This window comes from Lathamus discolor, chromosome 3 (genome assembly GCF_037157495.1).
Source record: "Lathamus discolor isolate bLatDis1 chromosome 3, bLatDis1.hap1, whole genome shotgun sequence".
NCBI classification, from domain to species: domain Eukaryota; kingdom Metazoa; phylum Chordata; class Aves; order Psittaciformes; family Psittacidae; genus Lathamus; species Lathamus discolor.
The window spans coordinates 81,287,227-81,310,314 of NC_088886.1; the positions used below are offsets into that span (position 1 = coordinate 81,287,227).

A 23,088-nucleotide genomic window follows, 5' to 3' on the forward strand; every position below is an offset into this window, starting at 1 on the left:
CCTGATGCTGCCTGTGACCATTTCCACTCATCCTTTCACTGTGCAGCTTCAGAAGAGTCTGACTCATATCATCTCTGTAATCACTCATAAAGTTGGTTAAAGACAGCAATCACTTTGCCCTCTTAATATTCTTTTTAGGCTAAACAAATCCCATTCACTGATGAAATACACTTTCCTTGCTAGTTTTCATGAGTTTACAGTACCATTTCTAATTGTCTAAAACACTAGTACAGCAGCAGGAATCTGATGAAGAGAAAGCAAAGGCATTATTTACAACACTGCCACAAATAAATTAAAACCAGTTTCCCATAATCACCTCTTCAGAGCTTGTATATTATGCATAATGTTAGCACTGGCAGAAAAAATTAGATGGGACTGATTTGTTTTAAACACATTAAGCATTTGGAAACAGGACAAAGAAGTACAATAATCTCTAGCTAGTTTAAAGCAATTGTTTAATTGTTTCATATACTTAAAACCAATAAATTGGCACTAACATCTTTGTAGTTTTTTCATTAACACAAATACTGCATTAAAAACAATGGTAGGGAAATGCACAAAGGCATTTCAGTTAAGGCTTCTGCAGATATTAGATGTTTAATTACAGAGCATGCATTTTGTAAACTTGTTTAAAACCTCCCAAATAACTGGACAAAAAACTCTGTTAAACTCATATTCCATTGTGAGGCCCAAAGGAATGAAAAGTACTTTTAAAAATAGATAATTAACCATCAAATTGCTTATTAAGTCTGATTTTAAATGGCAACCTCAAACCTCATACATTTAAAAATACATATACTTGGACCCTCCCCAAAAGATACACTGGAAAAGCAAGGCAGGTTTGAAATATTGATCCCGTTAAGTTCATTAACTTAATCCCTGCTCGATCATCTAAACAAACTACTGTATTTCACAGTGAGCATTAATCTGGCTCTTGGCTAGCATCGCTTTGTCCAAGGGATACTTGGAAGGCCCATTTCTAGTAATCATGTCAGCAATGATATTATTCAAGTTTTTTCTGCACTGATGTGATGACTTAGCACAGTTTTGCCTGAGCTCCATTACTTTATGGGCAGAATTAGACTTTTTATCATGCCAAGATGACAGAAATATCAAGCAGCAAAGAAAAGCCATAGGACAATACTGTATATCAAACACATCTGGAGAAAGTGTTGTGGCAACTTACATGGCGGCACTAAGTAGTGCCTCTTCCCCCATCTCTTACAGCTAATCATGTCAGGAACCTCCAGTGCAACACCCTGAATCTCTCCGTTTTAATGTACAATGCAGTGCCAGCCACAATCTAGCTCTACAGTTTCCCAAAAATACTCAAGAGCTGTAAAAATTTACAGAAAAAGGTTAAATGCTCCTTTCTACAACAAAGAGAATGGCCCAGAACACAGCCAATAGCTGTGAAACAGCTTTTAACTCTGGTAGAATTCCACCCCCACCCCCCCCCCCCCACTTCAAGATTACCACAGCATTTAAAAAATATTATCAACAGTGAATTTTTTAATTAAGATACCTGTATGGGTGTAACAGAATTCAAGTCCTCAATAAGGCAGCAGCTTGCCCTAGTTGCTCATGTTCCAACCTTGTTCTAAAGCGACTCTGGAAACAGCACAGAAAGTTACTGGAGCTTTAACATTCCTTTTCAAGTCCTTGATCTGGCTACTCCTAACTTCACTACTAGAAAGTATAGCTATTCCACAGGAAACTTTGTAGCTTTTTTGTGACAATGGCACACCCTTTACCACCATACTTAGACATACACATAAAAAAACCCTGCCAACAATGCAAGATGAATGCATATTAAATAACATATAAAAACAGCTTTGGGGCTTTAGGTAGTACTTTCTTGAGAAACTGATTTCAAACTAGCTCTTGTCTATGTCTACTGAGGAGATTGTTTCATCCTGCAATATATCTGTATTTATTTACATCTGCAGTACTTTCATTTTGCCACTTTTATATAAAAAGAATGTTGGCTATCATAATCAGAAAGCACCAACTGCACTACTACTGCACCACTACATAGAAGGTGGGTTGCTGCAGAGTTTTTGTTTTGCTTTAGAAAGCATTTTTTAAATAATTTTAGGAGTTTCCCATTCCATCCTAACAGAGAACAACAAAAACCCTTTCGAGGAAAAATCAGTCTCCATCAAAATACATAGAAGTAGGAACAGTTCTAACATCTGTGAAATCCAAATTTCTTTGGAAAGTGCAGTGAATGACACTAGTGCTCTTACCGTACCAGAGAAGGAGAAACCAGAACACTATTCCTGTGAACTGTGGCTTTGTAATAGTCATGTGTCCTGGCTGTCAAGAAATGACAGCGCCTACATATATCCTGTTGGCAACCCAAAACCACCCTGCTTGATTAAAAGATGTTATATAGGTATTAATTAACTGACCAAACTGTTGCAACATTTAACTTCTCTTTCTTGTATCTACATCAATTTGAAAAAAACTTATTATCATCAAGATCTTTCATCAAGAGAACTAAATGAAGAAAAATAAGTGTCCTCTTTTAAGGAATTATTAAACTAAATTCCTGATGATCCAATCTCTTATTCTAGCAAATACTTGTAATTACAGCTAAACCTAGGTTATTTTATGCTTACTGACACTGGGACGTTTATGCTTACTGTTTTGCTATAATCTTCCTTAGACTACATTCTTTGTAAGATTTGTTTTAATCTCTAGAGAATATTTACCAAAACAGGTAAGGTAACTGCTATCAGCATTAGTAACAAAAGCAAGTTATTGAAGACTGTACAGCAGCCAAAAAAAGCACTGAGCACCTGATCTTCTCCATCCATCTAGTTTCTTTGGCTATACAGGTAGCAGTATTTACAAAATCACCTTGACATTACATTACATTAGAGATAATCTACTTTGTAAAATAAAAAGCAAAAGTATAAAAGTCTTCAATCCCATTTGGAACTTGTAGCATACATAAAAACACCAAAATTAAATATATACAATATAAAAATACATTTTTCTTCTTTATGAAAGTTATCATACATGGCTATAATACACAACATGTTGAGCCATCAGTCACAGCTACAACATTTTCAGATGCTTGTTCCACACTATGGCTGGACTCTGGGTAAGCTATCTCCCTGAGGAAATTCCTTGATTTCAGCATGAAACATCAGTTCTAAAAGAGAAAGAAAAGAATCAGGTTTTCTTTCTGAAGTTTCACCTCAATATGATTTCATTATTCCTGAAAAGTGCTCTGGCATTCCCCCAAGCCTCCTGCTTTTATTCCCAATCATAATATCAGCAACTCGGCAACGGCAAGGGCTGAGTCTGTCTACTAAGTTTTGAGTGTGTCAGACTCAAGGGAAGATTTCTGTTCAGAGACTCATTCATTTATGGATATATCTGCTCTGTGTATCACAGGGTAATTTAGTAGCATAGAACCTGGCATAGAAAGAATCATGAATGATGATGCTCACAACTAGCTGTCATCATAGCAGCTCAGCCATGGAAGACAGCCTAAGGTCTGAGTGAAGAGGTGCAGCAGAGGAATTCGGCTAGGCACACAAGTAGCTGATGTGGTAGCCCTTGTGGAGCTCTTTGCTGCTAGCTTAGTTTTCTCTTATCTGGGCTCCCTTACGTATCTATACTGCACCCTCAGCATTCTTGTACTTTCTGTCTTGCTAACAGCACATTCAGCGTACAGACCAGGATGTGTTTGCCAGCATCTTGTCAACATGGTAAAGTTACATGATCTGTACAAGCAACTATGTGGTATACCCCTTCAAGTTTGAGAGTCTTGTGTTTTTTTGCTACTCATCCCTAGTAGACTAAAGTCTGCAGTTTCCTTTCTCTACCTGGGATACGTCCTAATAGAATTTCTCTCAAAATTTCTGAAGCAGGTTTTCTAATCTTAGTAGGCACACGTAAATATCAAGCCAGAGTTAAATACTGCTAACGGGCTTCCTTGAATAAGTCTTTATTATTTAAAGAATGGATTTTAAATTCTATTTAAGCTTCTATTATAAATTTCACTCTCAAACATTGTAAAGGCTGCCACCTAGCTGTTGTTTGGGTTTGTTTGTTTTTTTTAACTCATTGAGTTATCAGAAATAAGCAGATTAACTGGGGCCAGCTGCAATACAGAGATCTGTACATTAAAATGCTAAAGTAGTCTGAAGAAGCATGTTGGATTTTGCTTTGTAAAGTTGCTAGGAGATGCCTGCTTTACCTCAGCCACAAGATTTCTCAGAACTAGTCTTGAGCAGCAAACACAGAGCACAGCAGACAGAATCAACAACATTTTGCCAATTAATGTTTCCTACCTTCACTGTGGTCTAGCTCTGGTCGGTAAGACAAGAAGATCCAACTTGTCCCAACTAGAATAGACACTACCAGATTCACCACAACCCATGGCTGAACAATTTCTTGCTCTGCACCTGCCGTCCTGGAAAAAGCACAACAACCCATCAGTCAGCAGTTCGCTGGTACACAGGTTACAATATTAATTTCAATTGAGTATCATAAAACCAAGCTTGCTAAGCCAGATGTGAAAACAGAACTACTTGTACCATAGACGACTTGGTGGGGGGGAGGAGGTAAAACAAAATTATTTGTACTACTTGTAGAGACAAAGACAGGAGTCAGCTAAGAAACCCCATCTCATAGCGAATGTCCTGCTTGTAGACTTCAAAAGTAAATTCCTTTCCTTCCCAAGACACATAAATAAAAATCAAAATGCAAGGTGGAATTTTACTGTGGTGAAAGACACTGCAAAATGTCATCAGTCAATCTTATTTTTAAGCACTTCATGAGGGATGAAGGCAAGTGAACAGCAAGTCAGTAAAGTCTGTCTGGAAGCCAGTACAAGGACTTGTGTACAGGTGTTGTGGGGTGTATGAGGTAAGAAGGTTATGATTTCAGTTATCTGACAGTTCTATTACAGTCGTAACAGCAGGTTGTGTTTTTTCTGCTGGAATCTGGGCTAATAAACAACTCAGCAAATATTTATAGAAGCCCTTACCAAAAAAACCCCCAAAACCAAAAACACAACAAAAAAACGCAAACCCCTTTAACTCCCTAAACCCCAAATTCCCCTCTAACCAGCAAATCTTCGTGTATCTACTTCCAAAAGTAATAGTTTTGGATGGGATCTCCTGAGACAATGCTTTGTATTTAATACCAGATGTGTCTGCTAAACCCATAAACATACCACTTTTTCATAATACCATGACATTTGTTTCTTGGACAGATTAGATTATCACCTTCAAAAAGTGTTGACTCTCTACAGAATGTCCTGGCCCTGAATACAAAAGGGTTACCTCAGTAGGGTCGCATTTCTTCAGCAAAATAGATTGCTAAGGTTCTTGCTGGATGACATTTTCAGCATTATTCCACCAGGCTCTTGTTTGAGGTACAGATTTGCAACCAACATGATTGAACACATCCTTGAGCCCTCTTTTTTCAGTGAAATTATCAAAGATTCAGTGCAAGCTCAGGCAAAGGCAGGTTTAGTAATGAAATCCTTCATTAATACTTCCCCATGTATGTTGTATAACCTTTTCAGTCCACGAGTTTGACTAAGGTTCCTAAGTGAGCTGTGTTATAATTTACATAAGTGATTGCTTAAGTTTCCTACCAGATGCTGCCATTTTCTGAAGGTGGTGTGTAGAGGTTAATTCTGTCACACGTCATCTGCTGGCTTAAGGATAAGATAAGAGCAGCAAAGTACACTGGAAGAAATGGAATTAGTAGTATCAGATATAAACCCCTAAAATGCTGATTCATTGTGACAATTATCACAACATTTTCTTTTCTTTCACTCCACTGCTTCCAATGATAGTATCCTTTAACTCATTCTCTCTTCTTCAACATTCCCCCAGCCCACCAAAATCTGGTTTTTGCACTTTTGCAAGCCATCAGCTATGTCAAAGGTGGCACCTTGTGATTCTGTTTTCTGCTAGGTCTGTGTTCCCTATTCAGAGGTGGGAACTCTCACAAATAGCCCCACTAATGCTACTGTTGCAAATGCTTTAAAAAAGTATGTAGCAAAGTGTTCGTAGCCTTTGAATGCTATTTTTAATTACTGAGCAAATTCCTTATTCTAAAGCAGAAAATAACCAGGAAGATTTCACTGAAAACAGTATGTAGAATTTTTGCATTTAGCATCCTTTCTGGACAACTAACTATCTGCTACAAAATACTTACAGAAAGAGGCTACTGCTGCTGGGTCTAGGGTAAGAAAGCCCCTCAGTGCAACTGATGCTTTTGCCAAATCAATCCTGATAAGAAAAACAAAAAATCATTAATACAACCTGGTAAGATAATAATATTGTTCTTCTAACTATACTATTGTTCTTTTGCTTTTTGCAAGATACCTTTTTCTGCCTCTGTTACAGTGCCTTAACATACAACTGTACCCCACACATGGCAATGGTTCTCTTTATGCCAAATCCAAGAAAGATCGAAACCAAGGAGGATGTTCCATGAGACTTGTAGCTTTCACACTGCAGTCCCTTCTGGAACAGGGAGAACGCACAGAGGTCTGTCCCCTCTCTAATCCTACCGTTCGTTTCAATGTCCCTACCACCAACTGAGTTATGCTAACACAACTGCTCACCATGAGCAGTTATGAATAACTTGGGCCTCTTCCCTGCCACCACTCTAGGCAAAAAAAAGTCAGTTTTGTCCACAGCACCAATTTCTTCCCTGGCTTACCATGCTGCCATGAAAACTATCTGTAACTAAAAGAAACATCTATGAAAATACTCTGTGGTTGCTCCTCTTTCTGTTCATTCCCACTCTTTAGCTGTAACACAGAAACCCCAGCTAAGGTAGGAAAACTGTTTACACAGCTATATTGCAAAACTGATTGGGGAATGGATTCACATGAAAACTAACCCAATAGGACCATGAGTTTTTCTGCACCCCTTTCCCCCACAAAAAATAAATAGGTCAGCTCTTCCATCTGGTTCAGTTCATGATCACACAAACAGCACCAGCACACAGAAGCAAGGCTGCAGGCAACGGCAGAAATGAGTGACAAAGGTCTGAGTGCACAAGTACATCCTTTATCTGTATAGCCAGCCATGTGTAAAATCTGTCTTTAAGTATATCACAATGTGCCATAGGAAGTAGAAAAACCCCCATATTGCACAGAAATTGCATAACCCTTTCAAATACAAACATATTTCACCTGTCAAAGGCTGAGACTGTACTGATAGACAGCAACAAATAGAACAAACTTTGAGCTGGGTATGCTAGTGTCTTATACTGCTCGAGCAGGTTAGAAACTGTGGAAAGCTGATTTCCTGCCAAAATGTAGATAACAATGATGTTCCACACAGCGTAGCCAGCAAGGAAGCCATGGGTAAAGAGTCCAATCACCCTGAATGGAGAAAAGAACATCAGAAAAGTTTAACATCTTGAATTAATGAGGAAATACAGACAGAAAAGGCCTGTGAATCCATCTGTTCAACCCTGCTGCTGTGACAGGATCCCAGCCTTTCACAGGTTGTTTCTGAGTGTTTTTTTCTGATCTAATTCTAAAAATTCTAAGCAGCAGGCCTTCTGCTTCCTCTCTTGACAGACAATACCAGAACCTGAGCACTTTACAAACAAGCCCAAGATGTTTTGCCTGATCCTGTCACCACTCCATTACTGCTATTGCTTTCACTTGCTGCCTGTACCTTTCCATGACTGCTGCCCCCTACACTTAAACAATGCTCTTAAACTTGTCCTCAGGGTAGTCTTTTTATGATTTTCTTAGCTAAGAAAAAGCTGAGAATGAAGTGCAGGCTTCAGATAAGATATACCAGAGAAGAAAATGGCTGTACTCTTCCTATTCTGTATCACAACACAACCACATATTCATAATAAAAAAATGGCTATTGGGTGCAAGCTTATGCCCCAGTCCAATTTCATTACTCCTTCTTTCTGACCAACTAGGATTTTTCTTTGAAACTGTATGAATTCAGGTATTTTTATTCTGGTCATACAGCTGATGGGCAAATCTCATTTTGTAACGCACTTTTCCACGGGTCTCTAACATTTTTGTTATCTAATCAATCTCTTGCTATTAGGATTTTGTCCGAATCTCTGAAATACGATTTTGTAAGTTATTATTTTTATAAGTTGCATTGTGATGTCTACACTAGAAACAGATATTCTTGACAACAAATACCAAAAGCTACAGGAAAGATAAACTCTATATCTTTTACATCCCAAACCATCATTTATTAGGAATATCCAAAAGAAACAAAAGATACATCATAATGATAAAGAAAAGGTGTGTTCAGGGATAAAAGGAGGAAAAAAACCCACCCAGACCAACCCCACAAAAAAACCCAAAGCTGATTTCTGCTTATTTACCCCAAAACATTTATCCTTCACCTGAAACTTCGGTGCACTGAGAGGGCAACATCTCTGGTAGTCCATGAAGCCTTCACATCCATAAGTACATTGATATTTTCAGTGGTTTTAATCAATTCTGCACGGTCAGCTGCCTGAAAACGCCCTGAAAGGATGAGGAAATTAGTTTTATAGAGAGTATTGTTACCTTCCATCATAATTTCTACATTGTTATTAGTGTTAAAAGCCATAAGCATAAGTTCCCTCAGAAAATTTCTTCTCACTTCCTGCCCTTTACCAGCTTACATTCACACTGGGATGCCTCTGTTGGTGTGACGCACCCTGGTGGGTCAGTCTATCTGGGAATGTGCAAATCACTTCAGGTAATTATTCACTGTTATCTGGTACAAAAAACCCCAACCAACCAGCAAAATCCAAACCATGAAAATCCAACCAAAAAAAATTTCACTTGAAAGACTTTTTTGCAATTCAGCAAATGATACTTTCTTCTCAAGGTACTGAGACAGGATGAGGTCAAACAAGCTCAGCTGGGTACTATTATCAGTCTTTTTCACCCACACCATGGAATTAAAAAATTCATGCCAGCACAGCATTCACTGTTGAAAAATTATCATGTATATTTATTTCCAAATATTTTTTGTTCTGGAAAGCTTTCTTAAAAATACTTCCCAAACCTGCAGTATTTGGTTTTAAATACAGTAATTTTTCCTTTAATTGCAAGATTGTCCTTATATTACTTAAATCACAAGATGTACTTACGATTTTTTTCAACAAACACTTTGCTCACAGGCTGGCTAACTCCAGTGGGAGCAGCAAACACAGGCTGCTGATCAGGGCTCCTGCTGTGCTCATCTTCAATGATGTCTTCCTCCTCCACTTCCAGCTCATTGGAACAATGCATTTCAGCTGGTCGAGGTTTCCTATCATCACAGAACATACAATGGGGTAGAGAAAGAATTACGAAGTAAAACATAAAACCTGAGGGCTCCTATGAACACAGCTACCTTGACTTTTAAGAACTGATCAGGCTATTGACTTGTGTAATATTACCCCCATTTATAATTTTAAGGACTAAATGTCTCATGGAGTTAGTTAACTAAACCCATAAACCTAATCCTTGATTATGGGTTGGGTTTTTTTTTTCTCTCTTTTCAAATAGCTTCCTGTGTCAAAACAATAAGGTGGGAAGAAATACATATAAAGAGATTAATAACTAGGAAAAGAAAAACCAATACAAACTAAATACAAAGCCAAGAAAGCTGATGTTTTTTGTGGAAAGGTGACTAAAATCACTAAAGTGATTAAGTTTCTCATAAAATTAAGAAAAAGATGGTAAGAATGAACAAAAGCAGATGCACATTTGAATTTTTTCATGTACATGACTGAATATTAGGCTAATATAAATTTATTCAGACCTTTAATGCATCCAGGTATTCATAAAACAAAGTAAGATCTTAACCCTGCAAAGAACTGCACACATGCTAGTTATTGCACAGGCTGAATGGTAATACGGGCTTCAAGATTTTACATTTTGTAATGTGAGAATGTAAAATACTACTCAGCCACTTTTCACTATCACAATTATTCCAAATTATGAGCTATACTGGTTTTGTCTCACTTTGCTCTCTTTCTCTGTCTGCGGTTCACTGTTTCTTCAGTTTCAGGGACATCCATGCCATTTCCATTCTGAAACAGGGATGCAACATTTTGCTGGGTAAAAGAGGTCTCAGAATCTGAAGATTTAAAATAAATCACATGACAGTTTCATAGCTTTCATAAAATTGGAAATACGTTCACTTACTTATGTAAATATTTATTATATAAAAACAGTAGGGAAAAAGTGATCTATTGAGCTTTGAATAATATAAAGGATCTACGTTATCACTTCCAAAACTGTAATTTGTAGTTGCCACATTGCCATGATTTTCACAAGGGGATGGAATCTAAAATCAGAAACTGAAACTCTATCATTCACTTAGAGATTGCTTTCAGCTGTTGTAAGCACAAAAGCACATGAAATGTTTTAAGCCAAAATACAAGGTGGCCAATGATATTTGTGTTACCAAAGTTTGTTCAGTGCTTTTTTCCACTCTACAATTCTTTCACATACCAACAGGTACTTTCTTCTTCTTGCGTTTCTTCTGAGGAGGGACATCCTGAGGTTCAGGAGTTAGGGGCTCACTGCTTTCGGACTGTCGACGAACTGCTGCTTGGACAATGCCATCTGAAACCCAGATGAAAAGAATCAGCAATCTTAATTCAGAGCCGCTGAGAAACAGGCAAAAAAAACCTGTCTTTTGCTGCATTGTGCAGGACATCCATATTTGCCTGGCTTACAGCTAAGATGAAAATGTATTTGCTTGGAAAAATAACAGTTCGGAAGCAAATGTGATAAGAATATACAAAGGTGATAGTTGACAACCCTCCTTTCACCCTGACAGTTTCATGCCCAGGAGAAAATTTGAGTATCCAAGAAATAGCCAAATTCCCATTTGGACATAGAACAGAGGACCAATTGAAAGGAATCTACCATGGGAAAGAACTATACCTCTATGTTTTTCCTTTCTACATACAAAGATCACAATGCAAAGGACATGAAAATATTAAAAAATATCACAAGATGATTCACATGGACACATGCTAAAACAAAACAGTGGCATATCAAAGGGAAATTAAAATGCTAAACATATGCTGGAGGGAAGGGATGCCATCCAAAGGGACCTTGACACGCTTGTAAGGTGGGCTGATGCCAACCTTATGAAGTTCAACCACGACAAGTGCAAGGTCGTACACCTGGGTCAGAGCAATCCCAGGCACAGCTACAGACTGGGCAAAGAAGAGATTCAGAGCGGACCTGCAGAGAAGGACTTGGGGGTGCTGGTCAATGAGAAAATGAACATAAGCCGGCAGTGTGCGCTTGCAGCCCAGAAAGCCAACCGTATCCTGGGCTGCATCAAAAGGAACGTGACCAGCAGGTCGAAAGACATGATCCTGCCCCTCTACTCTGCTCTCGTGAGACCTCACCTGGAGTATTGTGTGCAGTTCTGGTGTCCTCAACATAAAAAGGACATGGAGCTCCTGGAACAAGTCCAGAGGAGGGCCACGAGAATGATCAGGGGACTGGAGCACCTCCCATATGAAGACAGGCTGAGGAAGTTGGGGCTGTTCAGCCTGGAGAAGAGAAGGCTGCGTGGGGACCTAATAGCAGTCTTCCAGTATCTGAAGGGGGCCTACAGGGATGCTGGGGAGGGACTCTTCGTCAGGGACTGTAGTGACAGGACAAGAGGTAATGGGTTAAAACTTAAACAGGGGAAGTTTAGATTGGATATAAGGAGGAAATTCTTTCCTGTTAGGGTGGTGAGACACTGGAATCAGTTGCCCAGGGAGGTTGTGAGTGCTCCATCCCTGGTGGTGTTCAAGGCCAGGTTGGATGAAGCCTTGTGTGGGATGGTTTAGTGTGAGGTGGCAGGGGGGTTGAAACTAGATGATCTTGAGGTCCTTTCCAACCCTAACTATTCTATGATTCTATACACCACAAGAATAAAGGAGGAGCAGAAAAAAAACAACACTGAAGAATGTTTACCCCAGTCAGAGAGAGGAACTACAATTCTTTGGAGGAACTACATTTCTGTGAGAGGTTAACATAAATTCATCAAATATTCTAGCAGCAGTGGCATCAGTCTGCATGATTATTGGTAGAAAGACAAAAAGACTTCTCAATTTTACATCACATCTGCTTTTTTTATAGCTCAAGTATTTCAGGTTTTATGACAACTGAATCTGTTTTCACTTCAAGCATGTTTTCCTACCTTTCATAAAGCTTTGCTGTGCTAAAATGCAAAATTAACATGCAAGGTAATGGCCAAAGCCAAGACATTCTTCACACCATCATTCAGCTCACTGAAAACAATAGTAAACAGATTTGCTCCTTGGGAAGCCATGCCAGCAGCAGCTCTACTTGTTGTGTTTAAAGCTCTTTCAGTGACATCTCAATTCTACGCTCTTTTACACAAATAAATGAGGTTTACTCAGCAAGCCATCATAGGGACCCAAGTCAACTGATTTACCGAAATCCACTAGATTCTATCACCCCATTCTGCTTTATCAAAATAGATCTGGCTTGTAGTTTTGGTTAAAACAATATGTTTGTTCTGCAGATCTGCTTCTTGTAAAAATACAAACCCCTAGTACCAGTCATCTTTTAGGCTCTTAACTTTTCAATGATAATGAGATGCTTAACTTGTGAATTTACTTAGCCAAGGACTGAAATTGAGCCAATTTGTTAAATGAGTTTTATCTTAGTTCATTCAGAAATTCAAGCACTTAACACATTCAACACAATAAGGAGCTTACAGCTGGAGATGACTATTTAATGAAGTGTCCAAGGATACAGGACCCAAAAGGCTCTGGGACAACTTAGGATAATTTTCTTTAGAAAGTTAAAAAAAACAGGAATAAAGGAACTCTTTCAGTTCAGTACCAAGACATGCTGTATTGGCAGTACTGGGAATGGATCTAGAGAGAAAAAGCAGAAGATGGACAAGTTAGTTCAGTCAGCACCACAGACTGGTTTTAAAATGACAGCACTTTCGAGAAAAAGACTGCAGTCATTCAACATAAAATAAATTGTAATAAATTAACTGAGAATACTACTCAAAAATGCAGCACAAGAAACCATGAAACCCGTGTATCTGTCAGGAGCTTGGCTACCACACAGGTCTCACTCTGGATTACACGCAGAGTTTTCAGTCTTAGCAGGACCTTACCTAATGGAGTCTTTCCTTTAGGTTTCTTTTTTTTGGGACGACTGAGTGGAATTTCATCTGCAGAAGATAAAATAAAATTGTAAGTTCACAGTGTGGAGAAACCTCAATTTCCTTTTTATAACAGCCATTCTATTGCCAGTTAAGAAAGGAGTTCCTCTTTACAGGTGAAGACATCCCTCACCTTTTACAGGTAAAAAGACAATCCACCAGTTCAAACAAACAGGAGTACAGAGGATAGCAGGAAAGCAGGATAAGAAATCCGTCTTACATGCAACAGAGGCTAAATACACACGTGTACACATGTTAAGTGAAAAACCTAAATACCCTGAATAATGTTCTGAAGAATAAACTTCTTGTTTAGAGCATAGTGACATTTCAGTTACCTTAATTCAGTCTGGAAATAGCAAACAGCAAAGAGAACAAAGAAAAGCAACAGACAGTTCTAGCAATCACAGGTATCCATGCAGTTTAAATAACCAATCAGGAAAGGTGTAAGGCTCTACCTTTAAAGAGAGGATGAAGTGACAACAAAAGAAACTATTAATGTTTATAATTCTCTTTCATGCCAGGATAACTCACCTTGGTTTCCACTTCACATTTAAGGAGAAAAGGTGTTGGAGAGCAGTGTAAAAGGAACAAAGATGAGAAGAAAGTTAATTTGCAATCAATTACAATTCATAACAGTGCAATTCACACTGCTGCTTTTGTGATTAATTTCCTTATCCTTGATATGTGCAGTTGTGTACAACACGGTTAAGGGTACGAGGCAACCAAGACTCAACACTTTGTTCATGGGTATGCACCATTTCTTGATTGACAACTGTGGATCAGATTAAAAGCTTTAATGACCTGGCTAATTAAAACTTGTCTTACTGCCTGACATGTAACCAACAAAAGTTATGACACATTTGAGCACATACATTACTAAAAAGACTGTATCTTTATGTCATCAATCATGAATATCACATTTGCTTTTAGGTACTCTGAAGGAATTTTGAAGTACCATGTCATAAAAGCTATATAACTGCTGTGCCTCCCACACACAAAAAAAACCCACCAAATTTTTCCCTATACTATGTCTAACTAGTAGACACCTATACCCCTATTTAAAAATATCTAATTTCAGAAATTCCTGTTCTGAAGCTCCTGTGATGCAAAGAAACTAAAAGACATGACACAAAACAAAGAGGGAGGGAAGATTAAAAGGAACATCAATAGAACTAAAGTAGAGGTTAATAAAACTGAAGTAGTTACTTGTCTGAAACTTTTGAAAGGGTTCATCTCTCAGAGTATTAAAGCTGAGGTAATACTGTAAAATTTCCCGGCCTCTATAAAGCTTTAAAATGCTTTGTATTCCTTGTACAGGGCTCTGGGACAACAAATTAGCAAGAAAAGCAATTATTTTAAAAGCCATTATGACTACTCAGATGTTTGTTGAAATTATTCCTCTTAAATTCATTACTTTTATAAACACTGCGATACAGAGCCATGATCAATTCTACAGAATGAACTGCTTTTACCTTGGCACTGGAGGGAGGGCACGAGGTGGGCACTTAAAAACAAAAGAGAGGCAAAAGTTAACTTCTGTCAATGCGAAACCAGCTCTGATAAAACAGCTATTTCCAGATACAGTCAGAAAACACTAAGTATGCTTTGCTTTGTACACCTCTTAAATAGCTAGAGAGTATGGATGGGGGTGTTACATAAAAGTAATATGTAAAAGAAGCAGGAATAACATACTATTGCGAGGAGTTCTGATGGGCAGTACATTAGGGACACATACCTAACAGCTGTGTGTGAGGCACAGCTTGCATTTGAATTTCACTTGAATGATTTTTACTTTTCATGCAAGGTATTGCTTTTCTTGGGAAAGCTTGTTAGTCATTCTATTTAAATACCAAAATACCACAATAATTTACGCATTCAAAGTACTTGCATGCTAAACAGCATGAACTGAGTATTTTCTATTGGTGAAGTTGTAAACCCAGAACAGTAAAAACAATAAAAGGAAATAAGCTTATTTATGAAAAAAACTTTCAAATATCATAAAAACATTAATTTTCATGTAATCTTGAAAATAGTTACCAGCAGGTCAAACACAACTAAAATCTAAAAATACGTATCTCCTGTCAACAACCTGAAACTGAGCTCTTGCACTTTCTCTCATCTAGGAAAACAGTTTACTTTCAGATTTTGTATTCTATCATTATATTGAAAAAGGATGCATGAATATTACTATGCTTCAAAAATTCAGTTGATATCATAAAAAAAAAAAGGCTGTCAGACTGGTAAGACTCAAGGATCTCCGAACTTACCACTTGTTTCTTTCCCATATCATTTGAAGCTGTTCCCTGAAAGAGGCACTGTGAACCGGTCTATACTCCCTCACGCTGCTAACGCTGAACCTCAGCTAATTCTGAACTAAAAATAAGCTTCTAGCAGCCAGGATTAGCTGGACATGACCTTCCTGCCTGTGGGTTAGGGCCCAGTACTATTCCCCTCTGAAACAGCAGTTTGTTCTGCGGTAGCAAATGTTAATTGCACTGAAAAATCTGTAACTCTGTGTGCTGGTACAGGATCCACCTAGGTTTGTTCGTCCAAAACGAATGAGACACCTCGTGCAAGGAAGGGTTTGCAGGATTAGGCCTCAAATCTTTCACCTGGATTTTGACCATGCTGCACTGACAGCAAGTGCTGTTTTATGCAAGAGCACCCCCTGCGCAGCATCCAGCAAGCTGTCCAGCAGCAGTGGTCATACCATACTGGTGCACCATAAGGGATAAAGGTCAGAGTTTATTACTTTTATTGTTTCCTACACTCCTGTGGCAGTAATTATTAAATGATTAGGATAGCTGGTATTTAAAAAAAAATCTGAAACCCTCTAAAAACAAACAAAAAATCCCTAACCCCAAAACCTTTTATACTAGCATTCATTGCCTGCACAGTATTATGCGTTCTGTAGTACCTCTTTTGTTACCTTCTACAAAACAATTGTAAAGTGAAATAATTTCTGTACTGTATATTCCTTGCTACAAACAAAATCACATGCAAGCAGGCAGTGGTGACTCCTCATCTGTCCATCTCTATGGGTGTCCCCAGCTATGCTATACAGGTCTCAGCTTTGCTGTCTTAATTTTTAGTTTCACAGAGGCTGAAGGAACTTACTCCAAGCTCTATTGAAAGGGTGAGCGTGGGCACAGGTTTCCAAGGACATTTTGTCACTGACAGAAGAGCTGCTGAGCGTTAACATAGTCATGGCATCCCTGAGGCCAAGAGACTTACATAAACCAGAGAGCTGTTGCCTCAGTGAACCCGTGTTTGTGCATATAAGCCAGGCCCCAGGATGGTGGGATTCACTTGGGAATTCTGACTCAGGAGCAAAGACCCAATCTGCTCAATCTCCAAGGTGTTCATTCAGGGATGCTGAGCAGAAAACGCCTTCACTCTTAAGCACGCCTCGACGGAACAGCAGCAAGCACATGTATTTATTCCCTCAAGTACAGCGAGGAAAGCTGTCACCAAGAGACCTAGGAGGGGGCACTTGTACACGAACTCTAACATTTAAAAACACCTGTCTTCATAGAGCTAAAGCTTTGCAGCAGTATCTTCTTACGAGAACTGTACGTGGATGAAAATATAAAAAACAATGAGGCAATGCTTGCACCCCCAGCATAGGATGAGCCGAAACGTGGCACCCTGTGGCCGGCTACCCCCCCGTCCCGCGGGTAGCGGCCGTCCGGGCTCCGCCTGCGCTGCCAGGGGGCCCCGCTGTCGCGTTCGGCTTCAGTTCCGTCTCCCCGGCAGCAGCGGCTGCCGCCGACAGCCCCGGAACGACTCTTCAGCAACAGCACTCGAGACGGACCAGCCTCTCGCTGCAGCCCCCAGTGCTCACAGCCAGCCACACCTGGCTGCAGCTCCCCAGCGCCGGCACTGCCGTGATCACTGGCGCTTTCCCTCCCGCTCCCCACCCGGCCCTCTCCAGAGGCGGTCCCGCCGGCCCGCTGCGTGCAAGGTATTCCCCGCCCGCCCCGTCCCCGCCGCGCCCTCACCCCGCCGGAACCCTCCCGCGGCGCCGCCATGCCGCGCCCGCCGCCGGTCTCCTAGGCACCGCGAGGAGGAGCCGGGGCTCGCTTCCGCCCCGCCCCGGGGCTGCGGGGTGGGCAGGCTGATGCTGCGTCCGCCCCTCGAGCGTGGGGCAGACCCAGCCTCCCACTGTAAGCTGAGTTTGCGTTCGATTTGGCGGCTTCTTCAGCCGGAGCCTGCCGGGAGATCGTCGTCCCTCGGGCGAGTAAAATCAAATACACGTTAGTGGGAAAACAAGATTTCCAGCCTCCTTGAGGGTGTAGCACAGACAGTTTGCAACTAAGTAATCATAATTAAAAAAAAAAAAAAGGGAAAAAAGTAGAAAAGAAACGTGATAAAGTTTTCTTCTAGGGGAAAGGGACATGAAGCAAATGCAACTTAAATAAGAACATATTTTAATAGTGAAAGCAGATTCATCTGTAAGCAAACACATGAGTAGATAAATGTTGGAATACATCGCCGAAAGGGGGAGCTGCTCATGGATCAGCAGCACGGAGCTGGCAGCAGTCTCACCCCTGTATCTGTACTTATCCCACACCCTACTCTCCAATTTTACCTCTAAACAAGGCCTGACTAGAACAAGCAAGCATGGTGGTAGCTGCACTGTTTAGCTTTGAATAACCTTTCTCGACTTTTTAAATTGCTTTTCTTAATATTCCTCCAAGGTGAGGTCGGCAAACCAAATAATCATCTGTGTTCCTTAGGGAGCAAGACAGCTGTGAAGAGAGTGAAGAACTTGTTTGGCACAAAAGTAGTGCACCATGTGATGAAGAGAACATGCCACAGTGAAGCAAACCAATAGGAAAAGGAGCTGCTGGCTCTATTTCCCGCTTTGGTAAGTCCATGTTCTGTCAGCTGTCAGTATGTACTCACGTTGATGGAGCAAAAGAAAAGACAAGCTACAGGTAGTGTGAAAATAACGTTTCTAGAGTATTTTTTATTGTGACCACAGCATTCTGCTCCTGTCTTAAAAAGGATAAACAACAAACCAGTAACTTCATCAATAACACTCTGCTCCAAGACAGCATGCTAGAAGGAGCATGCTCTGGCCTGAATATTGACTGAATATTGCTTGTCAGTAAGGCTTCCAGGATGTACAGCTATCACAGTACTAGAGCAACCATACTAAAAAGGAAAGGACTTTACTGTAGTTATGTACAAGTAAATTATGCAGATACATGCAACAAAATAGATTTTTATTTATTCTTATAATTGAGCACTCAACATTTCATTTTTTGTACAAAAGTGGATGCAACTGTAACAAAAAGCTGAAGAGCTACACAGAACATAGTATGATTATACTGCCTGTAGCAGCTTCTTTCCTAATCCTTTTCCAAATCCCTTGCATACAAAGATAAATTCTTGCAATCCTGACATTAGGATTATTCTTGAAGTAAAACATAAGCTGTAATCTTTCTGAAGCTGCCTGCTGCTCAGAATTAGGGTTGAGTGTTTGAGCATATCCATATTGCAGGGACCCACTGGGGCTCATCCTGTGCACGATGGACTGCAGACAGCAGTTGCGCAGATGCTTCTTGTAAATTATCATTCACAATCACTTGATCAAAGAACTGACCAAACTGAGCTTCCATTTTCTTAGCTGAATCTTCCATCTCCTGTAAATCTTCTTCCTGCAAGACACAGAATAAGTCTATAAAACTTTTGTGTAAAGTTAGTGTTGTGTAAAGAAACGTACCTGCATGGCATCTGCAGAAAAATGTGAGCTATGTAAACCGGAGGTGAATAGATATTCAAGGCGAGGTTGGATGGGGCTTTGAGCAATCCAGTCTAGTGGGAGGTGTCCCTGCCCATGGCAGGGGGTAGGAATAGATTATCTTTAAGGTCCTTTCCAACCCAAACCATTCTATGATTCTATGATTAAGATAGGACCAGTGTACTCCATTTAATTTACAGTTTGCTATAGTAATGTATGCCTGTGCCACAGCCTGTACCAAGTCTTTGAAACAGACCTAACTGCCACATCCTTCCCAAGGAGGTACCTTGTGTCTCAGTATGCTCCATTTGGCCCAGGAAGGTTATTCTATTAATGAGCACTGGCAGAGGACATTAGGAGCTTGACAGCCAAGCCACTAACACTTGTGTTCTCATTCCACATTTTAGTTCATTTCCCCATTGTTCATGTTTCTTTGACAGAAGAATCATGATTCATTTGTATATATAGTGTATATAGACTGTGGTCTCCAAAATTTTAAGATGCTAAACTTGATTATGATTTGCGTAGGAACAGTTGTGACAATGCACATTGTAAATACAAGAAAAGCATTTTCTACCAGCAGGATTTGTGGGTTTTCTATAAAACTTAACACAGAATTGATACAGATATTGTCATTAAACATGTGAAATAGCAATACATTCATGTAACTATATGAAGATATTCAATTACATTACTGAATGAGGTACATTCCTGGATCTGCAGTGCAAACAGTAAATGTGTATTGACTCAAATCTTGTCACAAGACAACTAAAACAAAAGTATACAAAATCATTGAATGAACTAGATTGGAAAAGACCTTTAAAGATCATCAAGTCCAACCATTACCCTATCACTGCCAAGACCACCATTAAACCATACCACTGAGGGCCTCACCTACATGGTTTTTAAACACTTCCAAGGGTAGTTTGATTTTTGGCACATAGGGACTGCCTGTTCCTGCACCTTAAGGATTTCATTCTTCACGAGCGTCCAGCCTTCCTGGACCCCTTTGTCCATCAGTAATGTTTCCCAAGGAATTCTGCCAACCAGCATCCTAAACAGGCGAAAGTCTAGCCTCCTCTCTAATAAGATTTTGAAGCAAAATGCCTCAATCCCCTAGGTAAAAATTACAACCCTTCCACTTCAAAAGCAGATCTGGAGGGGGAAGAAATCCCAACAAGTAAACAGGAAAATACAAGAACAGCTTAGATTTGATCTAAAAGACACACAATTTTTTTTTTTTAAGAATTAACATAGTAGACTATATTATGTTCTAAACACAGAATCCCAGAATAATAAGCAGTCACTTTTATTCCCAAATCTCACTTTGAATTTCATGTTCACATAATAATCCGTAATGATCCTGGCATTTTTACGAGTCTGCCTCATGCAGCTTATGCTGGATGGCTTGATGAATATGATGTAGGGCTTTAATTCATGGGTCCGGGCTACTTGTATGCCCTGCAAATTAAGAGTAAAAAGAAGCTGAAGTATTTCAAGTGCATTCATCTCGGTTTCACTCCCATAAAAAGCCAGTTGTTTACAACATGCTGTTATCTCCAGACCTAGCAGTAATCTTTTTCAGGTACACCTACTTTAAAGTGACCTCACTAATAATCCCTGGACCAGATGTTGTTAAGCAACTGTAGCATTCCAATCACTTAATTCCGCTTGGGAACATTATTAGGAGATGCTTTCAACTCCAGTGAATGACTGGACATTGTCATTAACAGATCTCTGCAATCAACAACATTAGAGATTAATCTGAAATCTGGGTTTTTTGTTTTTTTTTTTAACTACTGGGAGTTACCTTTGGAAAAGGTACACATTTAGTGCTCCACACAGGAGGAAAGCATCTTGCTTTAAGCAAATATGAAAACTCATTTCTGTACCCTTCCACCTGATAATGCAGCTGCTGACTTATAAACAAAAGAACTATAATGATGTGCACATACTGTAGTACCCACCTCTCAAAACCCATACAAAGAATAATCTATTACTAATAAGCACCATGTGCTAGTGAGAAAACACGACAAAGCAACTAATACTGTTCCATTAGCTCAAGAATGTACAGAGAATTATTCTTCCTTCCAGGAGACAGGAACTCTAAATTCCCTGCCCCTTTACAACTCACCTGTGGTTCTAAATCTATGACACAGATCTTCCCTTCATCAAGGACTGTTCGCACTGCATCAATACTGGTACCATACAGGTACCCTTTGTACTCCCCATATTCCAGCATTCTGCAATAACGGTAAGAAAGAAAGAAAATTAAAGAGCGCTTTAGTCTCAAAAAGGTTCCATTTAAGGGTGAAATCTTCAGATGTAATCCAGTGATCAAGACAATGAGCATAAAACATAATAAACACTGACGAACAGCCTCTGCCTTTGTTCTTCCCTGCTACACTGGCACAAAATCAGAACTGCTACAGTCTGACATCTCCAAAGCATGCATTTCAAAGAATCACAGAAGTTAGGGTTAGAAAGGATCTTAAGATCATCAAGTTCCAACCCCCATGCCATGGGCAGGGACACCTCACACTAAACCAAGATCATCCTTGTGGCCCTCCTCTGGACTTGTTCCAACAGCTCCATGTCCTTTTTATGTTGAGGACACCAGAACTGTATACAATACTCCAGGTGAGATCTCACAAGAGCAGAGTAGAGGGGCAGGATCACCTCCTTCGACCTGCTGGTCACGCTCCTTTTGATGCACCCCAGGATACGGTTGGCCTTCTGGGCTGCAAGTGCTCACTGAAGCCGGCTCATGTTCATTTTCTCATCGACCAACACCCCCCAAAAGTCCTTCTCCGCAGGGCTGCTCTGAATCTGTTCTCTGCCCAACCTGTAGCTGTGCCTGGGATTGCTCAGACCCAGGTGTAAGACCTTGCACTTGGCATGGTTAAACTTCATTTGGCATCTGCCCACATTACAAGCGTGTCAAGGTCCCTCTGGATGGCATCCCTTCCCTCCAGTGTATCAACCGAACCACACAGCTTGGCGTCATCGGCAAACTTGCTGAGGGCGCACTCAATCCCACTGTCCATGTCACCGACAAAGATGTTGAACAAGACTGGTCCCAACACAGATCCCTGAGGAACACCACTTGCTACTGGTCTCCAGCCAGACACTGAGCCATTGACCACAACACTCTGCATGTGGCCATCCAGCCAGTTCTTTATGCACCAAGTAGTCCACCTGTCAAATTGATCTCTCTCTAATTTAGAGACAAGGATGTCATGCAGGACAGAATTTTTTACTTCTTGTAAAAGAATTTACAATTTCTTACTTCTTGTTACAAATTATGTAGAGGTTGTGATTCTAATGATAAAATGCTTACTTATATAGTACAAATAACTTCATAAATCAGAAGATCTCAAAGCACTTTATGCAGTTTAAGAAGTGTAGGTGAGCTGGTCTGTCTTTGGGGACTTATTGATGTACAGAAAAGGAGGAGACACTGTTGAAAGTCTAGCCCTTACAGTTCGGCTGCTTCAGATGTCATTACTGCAGGGATTCTGCAATGTAGTTATAGATCAGGAGCAGGTCTGACTCACTGCTCAGTTTTAGAAAGCAGTTTGGGTTCCAGAAGGGTTAAACCTCGTAACTTACAAGCACAACAAATGCGTTCAGGACTGGAGATCCCACTTTGTTTCAAAAGGATTCTGAGATTAATTGCAGAGGAACTTATTTGTAACTAACAAATACAGTTTTTGAAGCAATGGGCTCCAGTAGTTTGACCTAAATTTACACCAAACATACATAGTAAGTACAAGTGGAGAAGCCCAGACTTCAAACCTAACTACAAAACTGTCTTGTCCTGGATCGTGTTACATTTTAGGTAGCAAAACTGTAATTCATCTTTCCTATTTACCTGTGGCTATACACCATGTTTTCAAAAGTTTCCTTTGATACATAGTGATATTCACGACCATTCATTTCATAACTCTTCTGGACACGAGTGGTGTCTGAAGGGAGATAAACACAAAAGATTAACTGCAAGTAAATTGTTGTAATTTTAAAAGTGAAAATGAGACAACTTTCATGATAGAGTGTAAATCAGTACTTTCATAAGTAATAAAATGGGTTCTTTACACTTACTAATCCAGAGCAAAAGCCTTGTCTGCTCTACTGATTGCCCAGTGGCAACCTTGAAAATTAGCAGAGCAC

The 23,088-nt window shown here is 39.9% G+C and overlaps 2 protein-coding genes across 5 annotated transcripts in view; both read right to left on the reverse strand.

The window, feature by feature from the left end:
• Positions 1 to 1,471: 1,471 nt before the first annotated feature.
• On the reverse strand, positions 1,472 to 17,259 carry TMEM237 (transmembrane protein 237). The gene is made up of 13 exons (XM_065670062.1): positions 17,171 to 17,259; positions 14,642 to 14,673; positions 13,701 to 13,711; positions 13,122 to 13,178; positions 10,466 to 10,579; positions 9,974 to 10,088; positions 9,115 to 9,275; positions 8,377 to 8,500; positions 7,181 to 7,372; positions 6,193 to 6,266; positions 5,624 to 5,717; positions 4,311 to 4,432; positions 1,472 to 3,163 (listed from the first exon to the last, which is right to left on the reverse strand). Exons 1-13 carry the CDS (start codon positions 17,198 to 17,200, stop codon positions 3,096 to 3,098), a joined length of 1,194 nt encoding a protein of 397 aa, XP_065526134.1. The 5' UTR covers positions 17,201 to 17,259; the 3' UTR covers positions 1,472 to 3,095.
• Positions 17,260 to 18,121: 862 nt separating this feature from the next.
• MPP4 (MAGUK p55 scaffold protein 4) overlaps positions 18,122 to 23,088 on the reverse strand; it is a 29,633-nt gene continuing 24,666 nt past the window's right edge. For all 4 annotated transcript variants that reach the window (XM_065670064.1, XM_065670065.1, XM_065670063.1 and 1 more), the window contains 4 exons: positions 22,793 to 22,886; positions 21,053 to 21,161; positions 20,245 to 20,379; positions 18,122 to 18,835 (listed from right to left, as the gene is read on the reverse strand). In XM_065670064.1, coding sequence (XP_065526136.1) covers positions 18,644 to 18,835; positions 20,245 to 20,379; positions 21,053 to 21,161; positions 22,793 to 22,886 — 530 coding nt within the window. In that variant the 3' untranslated portion in view covers positions 18,122 to 18,643. The remainder of the gene's footprint in view (positions 18,836 to 20,244; positions 20,380 to 21,052; positions 21,162 to 22,792; positions 22,887 to 23,088) is intronic.